This window comes from Larus michahellis, chromosome Z (assembly GCF_964199755.1).
Source record: "Larus michahellis chromosome Z, bLarMic1.1, whole genome shotgun sequence".
In the NCBI taxonomy this organism is placed as follows: domain Eukaryota; kingdom Metazoa; phylum Chordata; class Aves; order Charadriiformes; family Laridae; genus Larus; species Larus michahellis.
The window spans coordinates 14,433,216-14,458,646 of NC_133930.1; the positions used below are offsets into that span (position 1 = coordinate 14,433,216).

At 35.3% G+C, this 25,431-nt stretch overlaps 1 protein-coding gene across 6 annotated transcripts in view; it reads left to right on the forward strand.

The window, feature by feature from the left end:
• The window catches only part of NIPBL (NIPBL cohesin loading factor), a 159,003-nt gene that overhangs the window by 61,928 nt on the left and 71,644 nt on the right, over positions 1–25,431 (forward strand). For 3 of the 6 annotated variants that reach the window (XM_074571163.1, XM_074571162.1, XM_074571167.1), the window contains exons 3-9: positions 1,845–2,010; positions 3,193–3,323; positions 8,511–8,610; positions 10,252–10,403; positions 11,265–11,425; positions 15,946–16,039; positions 24,141–24,773. In XM_074571163.1, coding sequence (XP_074427264.1) covers positions 1,845–2,010; positions 3,193–3,323; positions 8,511–8,610; positions 10,252–10,403; positions 11,265–11,425; positions 15,946–16,039; positions 24,141–24,773 — 1,437 coding nt within the window. The remainder of the gene's footprint in view (positions 1–1,844; positions 2,011–3,192; positions 3,324–8,510; positions 8,611–10,251; positions 10,404–11,264; positions 11,426–15,945; positions 16,040–24,140; positions 24,774–25,431) is intronic. The other 3 variants (XM_074571164.1, XM_074571169.1, XM_074571165.1) reach the window with 2 other exon arrangements.

The following is a 25,431-nucleotide window of genomic DNA, read 5'->3' on the forward strand; positions in this document are numbered from 1 at the left end:
TTTTATTATTATACTGTTGAAATTTGGAGACTTTCCAAGAGTACCCAGCAACTGAATTTAATTGCCTACAGTAAAAAAGACAGATGTATTAGAGGAAAAAACCCACTTCTTTATATCTTTCTGATATTCTGAAATAACAAAGTGGAAGATGCTGCTTATATATTTACATGTGTATATATGTGTCATTATGTATGTCTAATAATGGATCATCAGGATGCAAATAATAAGTTTCTGGTCCATGGGGAGTTTGCCAGCATTAAGTATGCGCAGGTAAGGTTCTAAAGAAAGTCAAAATACATAACTCGTAAAAGTCACGGGCCAGACTCCTGCTGCAAGAGTTTCTTGAAACAATGAACTACTTTTGGTAGGATTTGCCCTAGCGCTAGGAGCATTTGCTTCTTTGTCTGTTGTGTTTATCTGATGTTCAGAAACTCAGGAACAGCTGAAAGAGAAAGGTTTGTAACTGCTTCACCATATTTGTATGAATAGAACGAGCTGGAAGGGGCAAGAACCTGTTGCCCTAAAAGCATGGAGGACATGATGACTAGAAGCAGTAGAGTAGGCTAGTTAACTAGCTGAATTTATACTGTTGTCATAAATATTTTTTGCTGATCTTGCTAATTTTTCCAAGTTTCCACTGCATTCAAGGTAATCTGATGCAAATAATTAAAGCTACCTATTTTAATATATTATACACTTATATTTGAATTGCAATGTATTTCTAAATACAATAATGATATACATTATATAGGGGGGGAAGAATACTGGAATTCCCCCCCCCCTTAAAATGAAGAATTTCAAAATACAGATGAGACAAAAGTGTATATTTCACTTAAGTTGTTTTTTCTTAAGCTATTTCTAATGATTCAGTTAAAACCTTTATCTCGGAGCTGTAATTGACCTGGGAACTTGAACTTAGACTCAGCTTGTTTTTCTGGACTCAGAAAAGTGACTTTTCTGTGTAGCTATCTTTTTGGCCTCTTCTGGCTTACTCTGCTCTTGTCTGTGTTGCTCTGCCAATCATCCAGTCAAGGTTTCTTATATGGTACGCTTCCTTGTTACATCCGTAGACCTGAGAATGCCGTCTTAAAGTATAGTGTGCTCGTTTATAATCTGATTGAAATATTGTGATGGGTGTTTTAATTAAATCTTTTTACCAAGATTTATGAGCAGGTACATTGACTGAATTTACATTTTAGTGATCGTACCAATCAAAGATACTAGCCTTTTCTTAAGAAAATGACTTACATAGTAATAAATACAAGAGAAGTATAAATTGAGAATTTAATTAGTGGCTTTAATTGGTTGTTGGGTTGTTTGGTTTTTTGGTGGTTTGGTGTGGTTTTTTTTTTTTTTTTATCTACCATGACCATACAAAGTGGGAACACTAACTAGATCAGAGTAGAAAACTGGAATGCTCAATGCACTTACAGTAATGCATTTACAGTACTGCATACAACTACAAGGATTTTGCATTTCCTTTCTTCATCAATGCTTTTTGGCTCCAAGAGAAAACTGCCATAACATACTAAATAACTTAATAATGTAAAATGTTTAAAAGTATGATTTTATTCATAATACTTGCATTAGCACAGTTAAATATTTACAATAATACAGTAGTGTAACTTGTAGACTTGATTGCATTACTTTGTTTGAAACAGAGTCCAGCCTTTGTGTGTTCGTGTTCATAATTTAAAAAAGAATAAATCAGCAATCTTCCCTTATTTTAAATGTATTTGTCAGATTTTCTTTCTTAATCACATGAGGGAGTAAGGAGGTGCCCATATTTGTATGCTTGTGTTTTATTAAATGATTCTGAACTCCTTTCTGTTTTCTGATACCAGTTTTGAACCAGCTGCCTCTTCCATCACCTTTACCTGCTACAACAACAAAAAGCTTGCTTTTCAATGGACGGATAGCTGAAGAGGTGAACTGCCTTCTGGCTTGCAGGGATGAAAATCTGGTTTCACAGCTCGTCCACAGTCTCAATCAGGTGTCAACAGATCACATGTATGTATTTTGAACTTCAGCTGTGTCAGATCACCATTGTTATTCCCTGAAATCAAAATTAACTGGACTGAGAGGGACGTTTGTGAGAATCTGAAAATTAGAACATGCAGGATTTTTATTTGGCTTGCTTAGCAGGCGACTGCTATGTAAGAGTCAAATGTTTCAGTTAGTCAGAATGTTAAAAATTGTCTGTCAGCCCTTATGCATAATTGTGGGGATTGTTTTATAGGTCTGCTTCTTATTGCATTCTTGGTAGTTAGGAGTGCAGACTTCGTAGTGTTGATTGTGCAATACTCATTTATGTTCCACTTTGGTTAATAATGTGCATAGACAAATTATATACTCAGAATTACACAAAAAGAAAAAATTTTGGGACACCTGTGTAAGACCCATGTCAATTCTGAGTAGGTATTGAACTTAAATACTTCAAGAATTGAACCAGCAAGTATGCTAATGTGTTCTCTTTTTGTTAATTTCTTTTTTTCTTTTTCTTTTTCTTTTTTTTTTTAGTTTTTCCCTGGTGTCTTTTGAATTGTCTTGTGTTGACAACCCTGTTTTTTTCCCTACACGTTCCAATCAATTGTTTTGATCAAATGGAAGTAGCTTTTAAAAGTCCTCCAAGCAAATAATAAGTGAAAGCATGGATGCATTTATAGAAAATCATTACTTTTTTTATGGTTCAGAAGGAATCCTGTGATGTCAAAGATATGCCAATTTCCCTTTTTAAAATAAAGGATTCTCAAAGCATTGGGCTGCAACCTGAGCGTTATACATTCATGCATATGTTATTTTCAATCCTACAATGATACTTTCTTGATGTTATGCCAAAACATTCTTTTATGGAGATGATCATGATATAAAAGTGGGCATAAAAGACTTTATAATAGTCTGAAACTGACAGCCGTGTGTATGTTAAGTGCTTAGTAACAGAAAAGAGTTTTGAAGACTAATAGGAATACCTCTTCTGCCATTCCTTAAAGAAGAGAGGGGAAAAAAAATAGAGGCAGGGAACAGTGCTTTGCAGACTTGGGTTTTTTTCTATATTTTAACAGTAAATTGTCTTCTTTCATTTTGGTTTTGTTTTTTTTGTTTTCCTTTTTTTTTTTTTTTTTACTTGACTCATAGTTTCTTATAATTTGAAAATGCATTTGCCTCTTTATTTGCTTACTTCCACAATTCCAGAGAGTTGAAAGATAACCTTGGCAGTGATGATCCAGAGGGAGATATACCAGTCTTGCTGCAGGCTATCCTGGCAAGGAATCCTAATGTTTTCAGGGAGAAAAGCATGCAAAACAGATACGGGGTACAAAGCGGTAAGGATTTTTGATTATTTATTGATTGCATTTATGTTGTTCTGTAAGTTTAGGGGACTAATAGTAGCCAGAAATATACATGGAGCACAACTGTGATATTTATGCCTTACCTTGTATTTGATAGTGATATAAAGCTGTGTACCTTGATATCTTCTAAGAGCCGACTGTATTAGAATAAGCTTGGAAATAAACTCTACCAGGTATTTTTGTAAAAAATGTTTAATTTCACTGCAAAGTTCAATCTCTAGGATGAGTGATTGGATTTTATTTTAAAATTATTTTATTTGAATTTCTTTACTGCTAGGTTTATATATTTGTCTTAAAAAATAATTAAAGTTGGAAAAATATGCCCTGATCCTGCTGAAAACATGTACTATTATAGTGTATCATTACAGTGGTAGTTCTTAATAGTTTTGGGGTAAGGAATAAGGTTGAATTGAACCACACTTAACAGCTCTTCCCTGACATTCCTCGTCTCAGAAATTGGTGATGCCCTGCAGATTTTACTGTTCTGACAGCTAATCCTTGTCTGAGGTGTAGTGAGATATACCGCTGATAGCAAAGGTGAAGAAGGAGAGAGACCAAGCAAAGGACTAATTGGACAGTTTCTAGTTGCAGATCTGGAGCCTTGGCCTGAAGTATGTTCTTTAAATATCAAACTATGAAATGAGTAGTAGGATTTCCAGATTTTTGTAGTGTGGGGATAACGCTTTGCTAGCACTTTAGAGATATAGATAGAAGTGTTACTGGAGTCCATAGCAGGTAGGAAGTGTAGGGTGATTTTGGAGGGGAAAAATAATAAAATGAGATTATTAGGTTCATTCACCTAGGCTCATGGGTAAAAAGCCACAAAATATTTGAAAAGAACTTGCTAAGGACAGAACATGTAAAGTTCCTTGAAAGAAGGCAGAAATTTCCTGGAATGAAAATGTGAAAGGCAGTGCTAAATATTTGTAAGTTCATTGGTACATATACACTGAAATTTAAGCTCTGAAAGCAGTCTGCAGATCCTGCATTTAGCGGTAGATGTGGCAGAGTGTGATTTTTTCCAGCTATGGGAAGAGTTGTGATTGTCCTGCCAGTTTGTAGAGTGGTCCCAGAAAAACATATGCTTGAATTAGAGTTTTCCACCAGTTTTGTAGAGTAAAATAATTTTTGCCAGGGAGATATAATTTTTGAAATTATCTGTTCCAGCAAAGACTTTTGAAAGCAAAAAGACAAAACTATTTAATTTCTTTCTAGTTTTTGCTAATTCAGTGCTTCATAAGGAGAAGCACTTTGGCGGCTTGATTCAGTAGGTTAAGAATAATCATTATGAAATAAAAGCACCTCTGTCTTTAGTAAATGTGCTTTGGCCTGTGCTTGGAGGAAGATACTAGCACAGAATAAAAAATAATTCAACATGAAACTTAACAGTTGATGTTATTTTAGTAAAGTTAACAAAGTGGTTTCAGAGAACCAGAAATATCAGACTTTAAAACTCCTTGAATATTTAATTTTATTTAATGTAATTCTGAATACTTGTACAAATGCAAGCATTGCAATGTAAGTGTAAAACTGGAAATAAAGGGGGAAGAAGGGAAAAGCATAGCTGTAGACAAAGTATTTTGAGAGTAAGAAAGCCCTGGAATTGTAAAGCTAGGTGAGGTGTGACTTTATTTTCAGTGGAAAAAGGCCACGCTCTTACCTGGATGTTGGTGAATCTTCAAGCTGGATGCTGGCAAATTGTGGTAGCCTTATTAGCTGTTACTATGTCCCATTCAGATCTAATAAAGGCATCTTTAGAAAGCTAAATACTGTGTTTTGAATTCTTGTGAATATAAAGTAAAGCACAAGCAGAATTCTGTGCTCATGTTTTTTCCCAGGTTTGTATTGATCGTAGTTCAACACTAAGTTTAGAGCAAGAGTTGTTTTTAGTTGTGATGAACAAATCGTTTAAGAAGGATCTATTATGTGGATACTTCTTTCGCTTTGTGTCCTGAGTGGGCACCCCTTATTTTCCTCCCCTGCCATTACTGGCATATTTCATTTCAGGTGATGTAGCAGCAATATTCCCCAGCTTTTGATAGCAGGCTCATTGTCGAAACGGTCTTCATACAGGTTAGGGTTTTATATTAGATTTTTAGTTAGATTTTTCAGACTATTTTCTATTATCAGGTTGTCTGAACAGACTGTCACATCACCCTGTGGTGTCAGGCCTACCTTTGTACAAGGGCAAAATGCTAATTTTACTTTAGACCTTCTTCATCAGACGACATGAAAATTCTGGGTGCCATCTTACAACTGATTCTGTCTTGCGCCTTATAGTGTATAAGTGAAGTGGATTTCATTATAATTATTTTTTTTAAATTAAGGTATTATTCAATTTCAGTTTTCATAATAGTTTTTTCTCTTTTCCCTCTGAACACTGTGCCTTTGTCTTTCATCAGATATGTGTTGGAAGATGAGCTAAAATAGTATATTGCAATAGGTTAGTATTCATAGCATTGGTTACAGTTCAGAAAGGACTTAATATTCACTATAAACTATCAGAATTTGTGAATTTTGGGGATTAAAATCTTATGCATCTTTCCATAAACGTCAATTACTTGGATAATTTTTTTCATTTGTACAAGAATTCAAGTACGCATGTGCAGTAAAAGGGAAAAGCTCTGCAGACGTACATTTTCAATAACAGTGTATATTTTACTTAAAAATCACCTGTTGGTGAGCAGTCCTGGCTTAAGCATGCACGATGCTGTAATACATTATAATCATACAAGACTTTCTGTGACCTTGATCTGCGTTTTTGTGTAGTGTGTTTGTTCTTTGGTATTTTGTAGGAATGCTAAAATACATTTATGCATATCATTTTTTTCCAAGTAAGAAAATGATAGTTGAGACTGAGAGTATGTGTTAAGGAAACTCATTCTAGTAATGTTACTACTAGGATGATGTTTTGTCAAACCTGAACATTACCAACATTCAAAATTAAGGTTACATTTAAAAGAAATTCTTAAATATTTAAGGTACAGAAATGCACAGTGGAGTTGTAAATCTGCTGCTTAGTGATATGACAAGAATGTAAAAAATGTACAAGAAAATACCTTAGTGCTAATGGCCGCAGACTAATTTCAACTCCTTTTTAGAGTAAATATTTGGGGCTCATTTCTATTTCTTTCTTATTATCTCACTTTATCATTATCAGTCATACTTGTTACCTGTCTGGAAACTTTTTCTTTAAAGTTACCTAGATTGTGCCTTCTATGTCCTACACCCCTCAATAGAGATGAGGTGAGAGCTGTCCATCACAGAATAAGTTTTAAGTTTGTTTTTAAATGGTATTAAAAAAGGATTCATTTATATATTTTCTGTCATTCTTTTAAACCAAAAACTGTGGTTCAAAACATGTTTTAAATTTAGGGAGGACAAAATAAATAGGTGTATTTTTCTAGTATTTTAGAAGTGCAATCTGCTTTAAGCATAAAATGAGATTTCATCTGTAGAGTTCATGATCGTATTGGCACATTCTGTCAGCTTTCTGTACGTGAATGTTAGGGCTTAGTAGTTTGACTGAAATACAGTACCTAGCTGCATTGAGAGTGGCAGTGAGAGGTGAGCGGGCAGAGGGCATGCCTGGTGCTACTTCCAACAAAAATACCCTGGAGTTTCCTCGTCACTTGCCTCTATGAAAGGCAACCAGTGTCGATTTAAACAAATTTTGCAGGAGTTAGAGGCCCCTTCTAATACTCTGGACAATGAAATATCCTCTGTATTGAAGTATGGAGGTTTTTGATTTTTTTTTTTTTTTTTTTTTTTTTTTTTTTTTTCCCCAGCGCTGCATGGGACTTTGAGTCCTGCTCTAGGCTAGTTTTCTTGTGCTAATACACTTGGAATGTAGCACTTCACACCTAACGGGAGGCAGTAACGGCTGCATTCCTGGGGGATTATCACATCTCTTCCGTGCTAGGGAGAGGGGAAGAGAAGAGGGTGTCAGGGAGGATTTCTGAAACTAGTTTTGCTTGTATGGATGTTGCAGTAATTAAAATCGGTGATAGCAATTGAAGGATTGACAGCTCCCAAACTCTCTGGAGCAGGGACTTCTGTCAGCCTTCTGTCTAACCTTTGGTTTAAAACATTTGTACTACTGATGTGCTTTTACCCATGGCTGTGGAGCATTTGCTGGGCTTCCCAAGCTGCAGTGTGCACGTGAATTCTGATGCTCTTTTGGCTGCAAGACATGAAATTCTTTCATTAAAATAACTTAACATTAATTTAAGTTGTGTGTTTCTGCATCACTTCAATTTCCAGTGTCATGCTGTTGTTAGGGAATTCCTTATACCTGTAATCAAGAGAGGAAAAAAAAGATCCCTTTAGATTCTGCCTAATAATGATGTGAGTTAGAGTGGAATAGAATACTTCATTTGGAAGGAACCTACAATGATCGTCTGGTCCAACTGCCTGACAACTTCAGGGCTGACCAAAAGTTCAAGCAAATATTAAATTAGTTAGTTTCAAGCACATTGGTACTTGTGGCTTGCCAGCTAGTAGAACTTCCGAATTTCCAAACCATGACTGTGGGAATCTACAGGCTGTGGGGCACTACAGTTGGGATTTGCAATTGAAATAATTTAGCACCTTCTTTGATAACATTCCTTATAAGCATAGTGGAGGTGGGATAGAAAGCTTTTGTCCCTGTGTAGAAAGGGACCACTAAGGCATTATGGGAGTGGTGAGAATATCTTGCAGCACTCAGCCTGAGATGAATGTTTGCTGTACTTGCTCTAAAAATGGGAGATAAATTTCCTGTGTTTTTCTGACTTGTGAAGTTTCCGAATCTTTTACTCATTGGCACATTGAGTACTGTACACACCAGCCTGGGGTGGGGAATATATGTCCTATCATAAAACATTTCTGTTACTAGGAGGTTTTGGTTTGGGAAGCTCTTAAGGAACAGAGGAAGGAACTACTGTTAGTATTTATAACTGAATTAACATTGCTTTAGGGAACACTTTTTTATGTTATGATGTAAAATGGACATTTTACACAGAATCAATCACTTCTCATGTTTTCTAACAGTTGTGGGTAGACTATGTTAATGTCCATAAAGTTTATAATCTCTTTGTGTATAATAATTTCTGAAATTAGAGATTTAATTGATTAAAAAAGGAATGTGTGTAAAGTAATGCTGCTGTCTTCTTTAAATAGGGATGATGATGCCGCAGTTTAATATTTCTCAGAATTCCATGCGTGGTAGTCCTGCATCTTCCAATTATCAACAAACCACTATCTCACATAGCCCTTCCAGGTAACGCTTTCTTTTAAATGGGGTGGGAGGGGTAACAAACTGCAAATTCTTCCTACAGTACAATCAATTCTTGTTACAAGTGTGTGAGTGGAAGGTGATCAGTGTCCAGACAAATTTTGCATTTGTCTGATGGCAGGGTGAGTTTCTACAGGTGGAAAAGAAGTATGTTCCTGTCAGTGAATTAATTCTTGTATTCCAAGGGCTAGTCATGATTCTTCATTCTCTTTCCCTCCTGTAATTTTGGCAAACTTTCTTTCCTGCTTAAGGAGTCCCCCTGCCTCCTGCCACCCCTCCAGCTGTTTTCTACCTGTGACAGGGGCTGACACTGTTGGCAGGAGGATAGGAGAGAAGAGACTAATGTGTTTCCAGCATGTGTAGCAGTACCAGTGGGAAAGAAGGCTTGTACAAGCATGGAGTACTGTTGTAACAGTTATACAAAAAGCCACTCAGAGGAGGATAGGCTGGTAGTTTGCTCAGTCTTCCAGCAGCATCCTTGTTAAATTTCTGATTCTTTTTTAAACTTTTGAGTGTTGGCAAATAGCATGTACCTATAATCCAGGCTTTTATTAATTTAATAAAGTACTCTGGACTAGAGGAAAGAGTTCTGCATGTAGTTTCAACCCATTTACTAGGCTTTAACAGATTTAATCTTCAGTTATTAGATATCATTATTAAAATTAACTTATTTCGCATTTCACTTCAAGTTACTGTAATCGTTTTGGCAAATAAAATGCTCTGTATCTTCATAAAAACCATTACACTTTTTTACTTTTATATCTAAAAGGGATATTGAAGAAGGCTTTTTGAATTGTGAATATTACAGTCTTCTCGAAATCTTTGCAAAGTCCTTGTGTTAAGTACTTTCCTGATTCTTTCTGTAGAAGTTTACCTTCATAGTCTTGCTATCTAGAACTGAGGGCTATGAAAGCATGTAATGTACTTTCTGAAGTATTTATTTGGGTTTTTTTTGTTTTGAAAAGCTCATATAAGAATGTAAGTTATAAAGTGCATGTGTTATTGTCACAAGCCTATATTATTTTTATGGCTTTCTATCTGTAGGATCAGTCTAAGATAAACCCAGTGAAAGAATTAAGTTGTATTTAACACAAATTAAGTGGAATTTGGGGTCAGGTCCTACTTAACTGCCTATCACATTCCTATATCTTGGCAGAATAGTTTTGCTAGATGATGATCTTTGAAATCTTACTGAAAAAATCATATTTAGAGCAGACGGCTCCTTGATAATCCTTGGGACGTAGTTTTTCATTAAAACTTAGCTGTCACTTTCATTCAAACTTCTAGGACTAACTTTTGGAAATTGAAGATCTTGTTTTAGTACATATTTGTGTCATTGTTTCCTTTCCCTAGGTGGAGGTCTTATGAATGCTTTTATTATGTTCTTTACTTCTACTAATGCTGTACTAATACAGTACCTAAGCTGGGACTCTTAAGTAATAATTGAAGTTGGGAAGGTATCGATAGTTTAAAATACTGCTTTTGAGGGAGATTCTTGATTGTGCTGGAATTTTGTATTTTACAGAAGTTATGATGTTCTGAATGTATAATATTCCAAAAGAGATAATAAATTTGTCTCAATTTGCTTTTCCAACTTCTAAAAACTTTTTCAAATTTTATTTTTAGCCGGTTTGTGCCACCACAGACAAGCTCTGGTAACAGATTTTTGGCACAACAGAACAGTCCAGTGCCTAGTCCATATGCTCCTCAAAGCCCTGCAGGATACATGCCATATTCACATCCTCCAAGTTATACACCACATCCTCAGATGCAGCAAGGTAAGTCTGAGATGTGTGTTTTATTCTCCTATCTCATGTCAGCTTTACCTTCGTGTGCCCATTTTGCACAGAAGTCACGTACAGATGACAATAGAAAAAATCCAAACAAACTAAAAACTTTTATTCGTTAGCTATGGCTGTCATATATCTGTACTAGTGAAAACCTCATTTTTGCTAATATAACATAAATTTTGCTGCCACCGTATTTTGCCTTACCAAACCTTTGTAGTGTTGACTAGATTAATTCTAAATTGGCTAGAATTATGCTTAAGGTATGCAGTAACTAGCAAAGATGACCTTCAGAATGAATGGATTTCTTTGTTCTTCCCTTTTCTAAAAACACTTTTGAACAACATGAACATTGTTAAAGTATCTAGCCATTTTTTTAATGGTAAGTAGAATGCTGATTGGACTCTTAAATCATTTGTTTTTAAAGTTTAGCATTGTGCTTAGAATATATATATATAGCTGTTCTGTATGTAATGTCGTATGTATGCCTCATTAATACCTCGGAAGTTACTAAAGGTAGTGAATACAAATTATATAGAGGAAAACAGTTTTCTATAACCAGTAAGAATATGATACTGACTGTAATAGATGCGGAGAGAAACTTGGCTAATCTGTACATGGAATTTAGGTTTTAAATCCTTTTGAAAATTTAAAATCTTAGATACCTAATTTTATTCAAGGTATTTGTGACAAAAGGATTCAGTCAAAAAGTTGGATTCTTTTTCAGATTCCAGACCTGTTGCATCCAACTCATTAATATACACTATTATGGTGTTTTCTCTGAAACTTTTTAAAAGAGTTAACGAGTGTGTGAATATATCAGTATAGTTACTTATATTTTTCGTATTTCAGCTTCAGTATCCAGTCCCATTGTGACAGCTGGTATGAGGAATCTCCATGAAAGTAAAGTTTCAAGTCAGTTGTCTGGAAATTCAGCTAATCATCATGGTGATAATTCTAGACATGGCTCAAATGAAGACTACCTACAGATGGTGCACAGACTAAGTAGTGATGTATGTTACCTAAATCAGTCTACTATCATAAATCAGTTTATTATGATAAAGCAAACATTTACTATGATAAAGCAAGTATGTGTTTAGCTGCTTTAGAAGTCAGATATTTTACGTTGATGTTGTTGTTGTTGATATACAAAATCACTGAAAATATATTTCAATTTCAGATGTGTGCACTCAAACGTGAAACTTTAATGTGTGAGATTTTTATTTTTTTTTTTAGATCTCTCATTCCTTTGGAACTGTTTGTAACATTTATTCTGATGAAATTAGGAAAAGTAAAAATCTTCACATAATCTCATGTGTGAATTTATTTTAAAGAAATGGTAGAGTGTCTCTACAATTACGTTAGCGATATGTTGATGCAAACAGTACTAGATTCTAAATAGGTATGTAGTTGTCTCTCTGAAGATCCCTGCAACTGAAATTAGATTTGACATATTTGAATAACCTATTGGGTAATACAGTAGTGTTGTCAAAGCAAGAATTCCTATGGACATTTTTTCTTACTAGTCTATTGGGTGCTTTTATGGCCTGGTTTCTTTGTAAGAAGTTTTCTCTTAGTGACTTTATTTCATGCGGGAGAAATTCCTTCTGAAATCTTGAATCTAAAAGAGAAAAAAACCTTTTCTCCCACATTTTTTTGAAGTACTGATTAATTTTCTTCTTAATGAGCATCTCATCCTGAGGATGAAGCTTGTTGGGATTCCTCTTTACAAGTTTGGCACACAATCTCTTAATGGCTTTTAAGGGTAGGGTACTTAAGTTTCAATTTTGTTTTTTTATCAAAACTGGCTTCAGGCAAGCCTCTTTTGTGTGTGTGTGTGTGTGTGTGTGTGTGTGTGTTTAGTGTGTTTGTATGTGTGTTTCATTTAGCTTACAAAAACTGTGGGCAACTCTTGTCTTCCTAAACTAGGGTCTGGAAGCAAAAAAGTGCTGTATTCAACACGTGTACTGTTAACATCAGGCTCCCTAAATCAGAGAGCTATTAGTTTTATTAGTCTTTTATTTTTTAAATTTTTCTTTTTAGCTAAGAAATATCATAGTATCATAAACAAGAGAGTGCCATAATGAAGGAACCAATGAAGCTGGTGAGGGGTGTGGAGCACAAGTCTTATGAGGAGAGGCTGAGGGAGCTGGGGTCGTTCAGCCTGGACAAAAGGAGGCTGAGGGGAGACCTTATCGCTCTCTACACCTACCTGAAAGGAGGGTGTAGACAGGTGGGAGTCAGTCTCTTCTCCCAAGTAACAGGTGATAGGACAAGAGAAAAGGGCCTCAAGTTGTGCCAGGGGAGGTTTAGACTGGATATTCAGGAAAATTTTTACGCTGAAAGGGCTATAAAGCATTGGAACAGGCTGCCCAGGGAAGTGGTTGAGTCACCATCCCTGGAGGTATTTAAAAGACGGGTAGACATAGTGCTTAGAGATATGGTTTAGCAATGTTTTTTGTCAGTGTTAGGTTGATGGTTGGACTAGAAGATCGGAAAGGTCCCTTCCAACCTAGGCGCTTCTATGATCCTATGATAATACACAATCATCAGATGCTTTTCTCAGTCTCTGCTTCAGCAATGCAAATTCTTCAAAGTAGGAAGCTATTCTTGGCATTAAGTGTACATAGGTCCCCCGGCTATGTTAAAGGTACACTATCAAAAGAATCTAGGTTTTGTTAAGACAGTATTTTGTAAAACTTTAATATTAGGGTAATTTATTTCATAATTTTTAAAGAGGAAATATTTAAAAATATTTATCCCTAATTTTATGATCAAAGTAATGCACATCGTAGTTCATGAAACTCTTTCAGAATGGACAGACCATGAAAACATAAAGCATACCGTCATTGGTTGGTTTAATTGGAGAAATAATAAATGTAAAGCAGCAAATGTTGTAAATTTGAATTTTTATCCCTTTGTGCATTTTTAAATGGAGCATATGTGTTACATTTATTTTATTTGTAATTATACCTTTAGAAGCTGATTTTAGAAGCTGTCATGCAGAAAACAGTTTGAAGAATTTGAAGTTTTGTGTCTATATAGGAATAATAAGCTTAATTGTAATGTTTCAGCCTTTTCAGAAGCAGTGTGACCTTTGTCAAAGATAGTTATGAATAAGGATTATTATTTCTTAGTTTTAGGATTTTATTGCTGTAAAAAATGTGAATAGTTACAGGGTATAGTGTATTTGCAATATATGATTCTACAAAATCAGCAAGTATACCCTTGAAAGCTCACTACACATACAGTCTACCTAAGGGCGATTTTTTGGAAAACTTGAGAGTATTTCTAGAGTGTAAGTTCGTGCTCACATATCATCATTTGATTAAGGTCTGAACTAGGAAACTAAATGAGCACTTCTGGAAGTTTGTCAGTTGTGGTGGGAATGGTATGTGTACCCGAAAGGTCATCTACCTAGTTAGTCTGTTCAGTTAATTTAATAAAAGTCACCTTTGCTTATGTCCTTGGCATTCATGAGTAGAGGACCTCTCCTGTCCTAATAAAACTTATATGCTAAAAAGTTACTAAACTTTTTTTTCTTCTATTTTGGGGATTTTTTTAAGATTCATTACAAGTCAAAGATAAGTCAGGTTTGAAAAAAATCAGCTCCGTAATTTCAGTGTAGTAGGTAAATGAGTAACTCATCAGGAAATTAATTCAATCTGACTTACAATAACGTCATATAAGTTTAAGATACAGTTCTTTTTAGTGTTGAATCTGAATATTAGATTTCTTTGCACAAGCACTGTTGCAAAAGTAAGTGTAATTAATAGCACAGCCTGAGTTTTAGATGCATTGTGCTGTGGGAAAGGGCAAAAAAAAGGGTAGTAGAAATGTTTTCTAAGTACCCGTGGATGGTGAAATTGATGAAATCTGGTTTCTTATGGATTTATATTCCTTGACTTGTAAGCACCTTCAGTCTGCAAATTTCAAACTCTTTCCTTTCCCTAAGCAGTGTCAGCCACGTCTTCACAAGGTGTAACAAGTACACTGTCTACAGCTGTGCATGTGGAAATCGGCTGTTTGGCAATTGACAGAGGGAGCGCATACTTACTCATCTGTTCCGGCTTCTATCTCTTTGAAATGCCAATTTAGCTGTCTAACTTACTAACAGCTGATTTTTTTCATCTATAATTACAGTTGAGTCTTCTAACATACTATTAATTGGGTTGAAGTTGGTCAAAAGGACGAAAGGTATTTATCAGACAGATAATTCAGGTTTGGAAAAAAAAAAAATTATTTAAAAGAACTGTGTGTATTCAGATGCCTCAGTAGGAGCCACGTTAGAATATTAGCTACTGAAATAACGATTTAGTTAGGAAACAGAGTAAATAACCTTAGACCTTCTTCGGAGACTTCCTTTATATGACTTTACTCTTTAAAAGAACACACTTTTTGCAATTTCTTTATAATTGTAGAAATTGTCTCTTCATAGGTATAGGGGTTGTTAGTTTGTTCTTTCCCAAAACATTCCTGTACATGTTGTATAAATAAAACTGTTAAAAATGGGAAATACTGTTCTATAGAAGTTTAAATCTAGTTAGGGCATTGAGTGAATGGATATAGTTGTGACCAGCAGAGGGCTCCATGAAAGCAATAAAACCCCCATGTAGAACATTAAATGGAAATTTGAATATTTATTAATTTATTAAATGGAAATTTGAATAAATATGGTTTTCATATATAATTTTAAGATAGTGTGGGGGTAAAAAGGACACATTTAATTTCTTATAGAGCATGGACATCATTACACTGTAATTAGTCTTATATTATGAAGAACTTTGTCAAATTATGAATTCCATTGAAACAAGTTGTTCTGTGTAAAACAGAGAAGACAGTAGAACTAGTTTTCCTTATTGCGAAGTGCTTCATATCACTATTGAGTTGTTTCCTATCTAACTGTTGAGAGAGGCAAATAACAAGCTAAACTCACTCCAGTTGTGTTTTACACGAGACTATATTGGCTGCTGCAATGGGAATGCTATAGATTTTATTCAGTCCTGATGTGCGTATGCTGGAGGATATAAATACAAAGTCTTAATTTATTTGACTGTAAAAGTAAGATGGCATTCTCAATGAGTTTTAAGGGTAGGTTAAGTGAAAAAAAGGGTGAGTTTGTTTTAAAAATCTACATTTTATTCTCTGTTTCTTTCAATTGGTATTGTAGAGAGGTCATATATCTGCTTTTCAGCTCTTTACTATGAGCGATTGTAACAAAAACTGTTCTAAATGTAACCTTGGTGTAAACCAAAAGTGCTTATTTAGCTGTAAGACATGTACATAGATTTATTTTTGTGTGCATGTACTGGTTATAGTTTCTTCTTAGGGCTGATTGCGTTTTGGAATATTGCCTATATAGTAGTCTAATAGCCATCTAAATTGCAAAGATTTTTTTGTAAATAAATATTTTTCTAATATTTCTTGCATGCTTTTTGTCCAATCCATTTTATCAGTATATGTACTAATTTTAGTCTTTATTTTATCAAGTGTTCATGTTCCTAATGTTAATTTTTTATCATTGTCACTTTAGGATGGTGATCCTTCAATAAGGAATGCTGCATCTTTTTCCTTGAGGTCACCACAGTCAGTCTGCTCTCCGGCTGGAAGTGATGGAACCCTTAAAGGTAGTCTAGCAGTCATATATATCTCAATGTATTTTCCCAAGTTTTAAAGAACAGAGGGTTTAAAGAGGTATTGGGTTACTCCTCCTGACTTCTGTATACAAATAGTGCTAGAGGTTATGTCATTTATGTTTTAGATACAAAATTATTTTGAGCCCTGATCCAGAAGAAATTTATGAAGGTCCAAAAATTGACTAATCATCCTTCAAAACAAAGCTCAAATTCATGGAGGACAGAAGGATTTAAAATCCTTTCCAATATGAGCATTAAATTCTTCATAAGAATGGTTTTAGTTGCTCTACATAAGAAATGGTTTAAAGGCAGCCTTACGAGTATTGAACTCTTAACCAGCTCAAAAGTGTTTTGACGTGCAACACTTGTCTTAATTGCAATCATGAAATTTTAAGAACATGAAATTAAATGTAGTTCAAGTTCAAGTACTATGCAGTACATATAGCATAAATGAAGCCTGAAAACCTTAGCTGTGGAGAAGGAATAGGGTGAACTGTCAATCAGTTGAGAGGGAAGAGAAAAAAAACTGCTCAAAATAATTCTTTATGCTAAAATCTGGAATGCATTCTGCTATTTTTAATACTATCCCTAAGAAGCAATGACTGAGATACATGAGACTTAGCAAGGTAGGGGTTTGGGCATATTCTTGCTAATTTACTTTTTCACTGCTTGTATGTTTATAGGGCAATAGTAACAAAGTCTTTCTGGATGGTCAGATTAGGTGGAGAGGGAGAACAGGGGATAGGGAGATTCCAGAGAAGGCAGCGGTATTGGCCTTGTTCAGCCTGGAGAAGAGATGTCTTTGTTGGGGGTAGACCTTAGAACAGCCTTCCTGTACCCATGAGGAGATTATCAGAAAGACTTGAGTCAGGCTTTTCAGTGTTGTGGAAGAATGATATACAATGGACTCAAATTGGAAGTCTATTTAAGGGAGGTTCTAACTAGGTCCAAGGAAAAACTTTTTCACTATCAGTTGAGTATTGGAAAAGGGTGCCCAGAGAATCTGTGCATTTTCTGTCCTTTGAGGTTTTCAAGATCAGGCTGGGTAAAGCCCTGCATTAAGTCCTGCATGGACTAAAAACCTCCTGAGGTTCCTTCTTAACTGAATTATCCTATGATCCTGTGCCTGCTAAGTGATCTCTGTGTATGTGTATAGCATGCCAGCAGCATCAGTATTTCAGGAGGTCTTGTGCTGAAGGACTTGTAAGAATTGTGTAAATGGTGAAAACTAAATGTGGTTGGTTTTCTCTTTTGAGTTTATCGGTTTAACAGCGTTGTGAATCTAAGCTGCTTCCACTCAGATACATGTTTACCACTCAGCCAGAAGAACATTTGAATTATTTTTTGGTTAAAGTTGTTGCTGTTTCAATTGGCTGTCTCAGAACCCCATTTTGAAGGGATACCTTTTCAGATTGTTTCTGAAAACAGTCTGATTGTACAGTAAAGATTGTAATGTTTGAGCATTAGAGGGGCTGAAAAAATGCAAGAGGAGCTTTTTGGTTTATTCTACCTGTACGTTAGTTTTACTTTTCCCATCTATGAAGTACACAACTGAAATACTGTTACTAATGGTGCTACCATTTTGCCAGTTCTTGATGATGCAAGAATCTTGCGAGACATTTCCTTCCTCTAATCTCATATTTTAAAAATGCATGGAAGAGGTGTGGATAATTACAGTGTTATTTAGATCACAGCATCCCTAACAGTGAGTTTTTTGCCTATGATTTGAAGTGAAAGTTGTACTGATAAGTTTCCCAGTGATGAACAAACAGGAAGTATCTATGCTGAGCTTTTTGTTGCCACTGTCATTAACCCTTGAAAGTTTGGTTGACAGGTTGCAAACTTTGATAAAGAAAATAAGCAAAGCACTTAATTGTTTGGGAGGACAAAGAAAATGTCACTAGACATCATTAGTCCAGAGAAAGATCTCAGGAAGGATGTTACACTATCTAAGCTTTCTTATATAACATAGAAGCTTGAGGCAATTACCAAAGGTATGGGTCCAGACTGCGTTTCTGTACTTTTGACGTGGAAGTAGCAAGGACTTCTGAAGGCTTGGAGAATGTGATTTCACAGTCTTGAATTACTTTAAGACTGAATGTAACTGTCTGATCGAATCCGAATGAGGAAGAAGTTTTGTTGGCAACTCAGGCAGATGCTTGAGAGATGGCAGAGTTATATTTGTTGTTTTGGTTGGTTATTCACTTACTCAGTGGAGTAAAATTTCTCTGTTACAGAAATCTTTGCTTCATTTCTGCTCTAGTAAAGGTACTAGAGCAGCTGAAGTTGTATCCAGGTCTTTATCCTTCCTTTTAATGTAAATTATATATTTTTAGCTATGCAAACAGAATAATGGCTCTGCTTTCATGCTGTCATCTGTTACCACATCCACTTTCTTAAAAAATTCATTTATATGAATTAATCTATGAAGAGTTAACATGGAGTTTTGTTGATCTCATAAAATATTTTGTGGGTTCCATTACCCAAGATCGATTACTCATCAAAATCTTTTATCCGTTTGTTCTGCTTTTCCACTGCTCTGGAACGTCAGAAAAGATTTTTTTTTTTTTTCCTTAAGATAACTTCTAAAGATCTGTATAAAGGAATGCCTTTCGCAATGTTTTTAGTCCATTGCTTCCAAAGAGAAGAGTTCATATCATTTACAGTCCAGTTCCCATACAGTTTCCTAAACTCCTGGGAAAACATCTGTGAGGACTAGCAACAACCCTTATGAAACTATATAATTTTGCACTCTTTTTCAGAAATAAATTCTTTCCATCCAGAAATTTTTAATGGGTATTTATTTATTTTCTGAATAATTTGGGAAGATTACATTTATTTTCTTAGGGATTTATAGGACTTCTCCAGAGAGATTCCTCTACACTTGGTCTCTGAATGTATAGTGGGTGGCAAGAAGAATTAGGAATCTTCTCAAATCTGTAGTACAGACTTCAGTGCTCTTAAAGGTGCTTGTTAAAAAAAATTATCATCCCACGCTCTCTCCTTCAAAAGAAAGATGGAAGAAACTTATTCAAAGATTTCTTCTGACAGGGTCAAAATAAACATTCATTCTTATTTCTTTCTTCAAATCTTAATTTTTTTATGCAAGGATGCTTCTGAACATAGCAGTTCTAAGCTGGAACAGCCAAAGCTGAGTTTTTCATGAGGCATTTGAAGCTCTGGAGAAAGTGGTGGGACTGTTCCCTGAAAACTATTGAAAGAGTATGTGGAAAGTGAATACAACCTGTCCCTAAAAACCTCCCAAATATATGTTCTTCTTTGTCTGTCTCATATGCTATCCCGTTAAGTTTGAATTTTAAATTGAATTATGCTCTTTGAAAATGAATGTCAACATTGCCTGTTTATCAAAACAAGTAATAATTTCTTTATATCTAGTACAAAACTGGGGAAGATTTCCAGAGGAATATTCTGTGAGTTTTATACAGAAAGCCATGCTAAAGTCCAAATATGGCACTCAGTTCTTTTTAATCCACAAGACCTACTTCTTCACAGGATAAAATTATTTTGATTTGATTATACTTATTCTTAACAAATTCACTTTGGAATACTACCTTTTTATTATTATCTCAATCCTTACAGAGAAATTGTATGCATAGTATGTACTCAAATCATACAGACTATGTATAATACTCTGGGCATTCCTTGACCATCCTTTTGAAGGGTCTGTTTTTTGAGTCTGCTGAAGGCACAAATCAAGATGATTATTACTAATGCTGAGATTGGTTTAGCGGGAGTTCCGGGGTGAATTTGTCTTATATCTTTTTCATGCAAACATTCCATTTATGTGAAAGTGGTACATAAAATTAAAAAAATGAGGTGCTTCCATTTACACATTGTCACTGCAGTCTCTTAGAATCTTCTGGCAGTAGTGGCTTCCTCATGTTCTGTTATTGCCAGGTTCTTAGCATTTCCAACAGATGAACATCAGTATGAATGCAATATGAATGCTCTGGTTCTTTTCTCCTTCTCCAGCTTCTGCCTGTAGGAACTTATTTACAGTATAATTACTCATATGTGAAGTCTAATAATCCACATGTAGCACATACTCATTCCTTAAAGCCTCTCTTTCCAAAGACTTTTCCAATAAAAAGTCTGGAGTGCTGTGTCCAGGTTTGTACAACAATTTGGTACCCACTTAAATAATGTTTCTGGAGTCTTGAGGATCACTTTGCTATGGATTTAAAAAGGTGCAGGTCTTGAATGTTCCTGAAGTTTCTCTCAAATGTGTATGAACAAAGTAGTAGACATTATTCTTCATTTGTTCACTAGCAGTTTTTTACAGATTTCATGCATAGGGAACGATACTTCTGGCAAAAGAGGATGTAGAATGGGTGAAAGACTTTCTGTCAACATCTGGCAACCTTTACTTGCAAGGGAATTGAAGGAATGACCCTTTGAGTGACACTTTGGAAGTTGTTGTTATGCAAGTGAAGAGCTGATAATTCTTTAAAATTGTGTAAACTATCTGAATCCTAAGTTCCTGGTAACCTTAATAGTTGTTTTTTTAACCCTGTGGATTATAACAAAGAATGTGATCAGTGGTGTGACTTTGGTGCATCAGCTCTGAAAGGCAAGTGGCCTTTTCTCTGAAGAAGCTCAGAGGTGATCAGAGAAAGTATCATGAATACTTAAATAAGATTTGAGTACTGTGGTTTGATTAGGACGTGTACAGACAAAAACTGTAAAATGGAGATGTCAGTGTTGTCTGCAGTCTCCTGGACAGATGCTTATTTGTTTGCTACCCAAGTTACTGATGCACAATGAGCAAGTGAAGCCATTCCAGGGGAAAGCAGACAAGAAGTTATTTCAAAATTTTTTATTTTTAAGAAGGCTAAGTCACTGTCAATGCAATGCGTTTTATAGTTGCTTGCATTACAAAGGATTTAATAAGAAAACAGTCGAGTCACAGAAAAAAGGTGTTTACAAATTGCTACAGCAGATGATGAAACTTCTTCCATACTTAGTGCCATCTACCCCTAGGAATTAGTAGGAAAACTAATTAATACAGAGAACCAGCGCCAGGATTATCACAGATGATCAGAATGACTGTTACTGAAAGACGATGGAGGTGTTGTTGATGGGTGTATTTGTTCTCTGTAAAGGCCATATTTCCTATTGGTGTTACCTGCTTCTCAGCTACATTTGGTGTTGTCTGGCTGAACATCAATATTCTCTGTTCAGTAATGATACAATGACCTTCCCAAATCAGTGGAGAATCTCTTTTCCTCTCACAAATTTTACATATTCCTGCCATATAAAAAGAGATTGCACAAAATTCTTTTACTGATACTATGGAAGAGGAACTACAGAAAGTCATATTTTTTTTCTCCTGAATTACCACACAGACCTAGATTCAGACTCAAAAGCTGCCTACATATTTCTCTGTTCTAAAAGAACATTCTGAAGTTTGGTTCATTCACAAAGATTGTTTCTGAACATCATCTCATGTTTTACTACATTGACAGCATTTTGTAGAACAAACCTTCTCAACCTTGGAATCTCAGATGGTTCAGCAAGCAGATCATACCCATCTGACTGTGTATTCTTTCCACAAAAGCATTTCTTCTGTTATCAACAAGTCTTGTAAGAGCTTTGTTCTCAGACATATCATGGCTCAAGCTTTTCACATAGGAAATATTTCAGACTGACTTTCACAGTAAGAGGCACAACACTCTCTGTGTAACGGGTGATGTGTTGCCTGAAGTCCAAGCATCCAACAGAATATGTACTTGTTCAATGTGTGATACCTGTTTAGACTGCTAATGTCTGTGGCAGAGTGAAACTTTTTCAATTTCTTCTCACCTCAAAACATAGGCATCGTACATTCTAAGCCTCCTTGTTGCCAATAGACTTCTCACTCTTAAAACGTGGCTTATAGGCCTTGCTATCAAGGAATTTCCTTCAGGAGGAAGATACTTTCAAATACCTATTCGTAGTGCTGCCTAGGAGAGGGAAAACTTTGCTTACATTTCTTCATTTACTGGATTCTAATTATGTTCAATGAAATGCACTGAAATCCTTCTGACCTCCTCAAGTCTACCCCAAGATAAAAAGAACCACCTTATCTGTTGCTGTAGTGTTATTTTTCAGCATGACAAATACCAAATTAATACCAAATCAGAACAATCTTTTCATATTTATTTAAAAGTTTAGGACAATGGAAAATCAAATCTGTGTCCTCTGTTTGAAGTGTAACTCTGAAAAACAGTAAATGTTCCATTGTTACAACTTCAGTATTCATTTAAGAGATAATTCAAGAGTAAGATGTCAGTAAAATCTCTGTGAAAAGTTTAGAGCTGCCTCTAATATTTGTAGAAATAAAAATGCAGCTTGTATTTCTTGAGTGGTAGTCACTACCATAAAAGAAATCGGTGGCTAACGACTTCTGCTATACACTACATTAAGACAGTCTTCTAAATTACCAAGAGAGACTGTAATTGGTGGAGGGAAGCATCACAAGAATAGGAATCTGTGGTGAAAGGCAAGTGGTAGATCATAGGGTGTAGCCAGGACTTCAGAACTGGTCATTGAGTGTGGTGTCTAATTTGAGGAGGGGAAGTGGAGTAGTGGAAAGATCTTGAGAACCTGGATGAGTCAAAACAGGGCTTTCCAACATTGTGGATGTTATTGGCAGAATACAGAGTTGTTGCTGATGGTCAAGAAGGGGTAAGATAAACCCATTTCACACCCTGCTCTCTACATACAGAAGTTATAGGACTTCTCATAGAATGTACTAGGGAGAGAGAATAAGTACAGCAGACTGTGCAAAGAAGTCATCAGTAAAGACACAACTTTCATGTGAATTCAAGCAGTTCTAGAAGTATCCATTCTTTTTGTCATCGACATGTCAGTACATTGCTTAATGATTCTTAATATTTCTTAAAATATCTGGTAGAAATTTAAGCTGCAGAATAAAGCCGTTTTCTCATGTAGTGGTGTTTCTTGAATGAAGCACATGGGCACCTGTATTCCAATTAGGTTTTGATTGTTGTTGGAAGTACTGACCTATGATGACCTGAACCAGAATGACTAATAATGATCTCAGTCACTGCTTTCTGAAGATCAGTATTGCCCAATGGATCAATGGAATCTGATAAACGTTTGCTTTAAGAGGAGGAGGCTGGCCCTATTGTTCCAGCCAATGGGCGTTTCTTTTTTTTTTTTCCTCCACACCAGTATTCCTTTTTAAGGCAAAAATTGTAGCTAAAATTATAACTGGGACAAGTTGAAAAGCTTCTGTGTTCTTCAAAGCTTTTCTCTGGGCTGACAGTTATGGGGAGCTGGTTTAATTTGAGGAACAAAAAAACTTAAATGTGATTAATTGGAGAATGTTTTTAATTAAAAATGTCCTCTTAAAAAAATTTCTCTGGATACATTCAAACCCTGGAATGAGTGCATGTTTAAGTAAAAATCCGTATGTTTAAAAAAAAAAGTGGGGGAGATAAGGCAGGGAATGGTAGAAAAATGTCTTAAGACAGTTAGTGTTTTCTAGATAGTAATGAGTGGGGGAGGTTGGAATGAGTTTACCTAAAATAAAACTTAAAAAAAAAAAAAAAAAGAAAGTTGAAAATGAACTGTCAAAATCAAAGTTAAGGAGGATGTGTATGTTTTTATTTTTATTTTAATTAAAAACGCGTGACTGAAATGGCTAACACCTATAAACTGATCATTAAGTCTTCATCACTGGACCTTGTTAAGAATCTTTTTGATCTTTCCTTTTTCTGTAGTCAGCTTGCTTTCATTGACCATTTTCTAATAGTTGGTATTCTGAAGCTGGAGGTACTATTTTTATTTATTCTTTTTTGGTGGTGGGTTTTTTTGTTCCATCTTCTCTGAAATGATCACTTCTCTACCTGCAGTGGACTGCTGAAATTCCTAGGAAATACACTGCAACTATCTCAATTGCATCTCGATCTAGGAATGATGTGCTTCCTACCAATCTTATGTAGACCTTTTGTGAACACAGATATGTGTAGAAATACACATTAAAATAATGTAGGTTATATTTAGTGTGTTTTTATATAAACATGAAACAACATAACTGTTCAGTTTTTCTGAATTATTATTCTAGGATCAAGACAACCTTTAATCCAACAATCTCAGCCTCCACCTTATTCATCACCTAGAGATGTTCCCCCAGACATATTGTTAGATTCTCCAGAAAGAAAGCAAAAGAAACAAAAGAAAATGAAGTTAGGCAAGGATGAAAAAGACCAGACTGAAAAAGCTGCAATGTATGATATCATTAGTTCTCCTTCCAAGGACTCCACTAAGCTTACATTAAGACTCTCTCGTGTAAGATCTTCGGATATGGACCAGCAGGATGATATGCTTTCTGGTTTGGAAAACAGCAGTGTGTCAGAGGGTGATATTCCTTTTAATGTGCAGTACCCAGGACAGACTTCTAAAACACCCGTTACTCCACAGGATGTTAACCGCCCACTAAACGCTGCTCAGTGTTTGCCGCAGCACGAACAGACAGCTTTCCTTCAGGCACAACAAGTGCCTGTTTTACAACAGAACACTTCAGTTGCTGCAAAACAACCTCAAACTCCTGTGGTACAGACACAGCAACAGGTTTCGCAACAAGGAACTATAACGTCATATGATGAAGTAGAATTGGATGCATTGGCTGAAATTGAGCGGATAGAACGTGAATCAGCTATTGAAAGGGAGCGATTTTCAAAAGAAGTGCAAGATAAAGGTAAAAGGAATGTGTGTGTGTATACACTATATATATTATATAAATATATATATATGCATATAAAACCCATATATATATATATATAAAAAACTTCCTGTCATTGTCACATAGTTCAGTTCTGTTTACTCAGTGTAGGTTCTTCTGCGACATTCATCTCCATTCCCTTCCAACAATGAACTGTAATCTCTCATATATGCATATTTTTATATCTGGTATTCTTTATTTGCGGGTCTTAATGGATGGAAAATTAAGTTCTTAAGTTTCAGAATTCTTTTTAAGCTACTCTTATTTTGAACCATGAGAATGAATGAAGTACAATTTGTGTTGTTTATAGTTTCCATAATCCCAGAAGTACCATAAGTCAAAATTTGTAGTAAGTTTTGGTGGTTACTAATTAACTAACCATGTTCCCTAATATAAAAAAATACAGGAAAATTCTTTTTTTCACATTTCTATTCATATCCCCATTTGAACCTAATGTGAAAGAGATGTTAGATTAAATCACACCTAGTCTTTTAGAGACAGTGTAATGATTGGGTACTATATACTACTATGTTGTCTCCAATGTTTGTTCAACTGGATGTTCATTATTACATAGGCATTATAAGCTTTAGAGAATTACCATATATCTATATGATCTCTAGCACAGAACCAGATG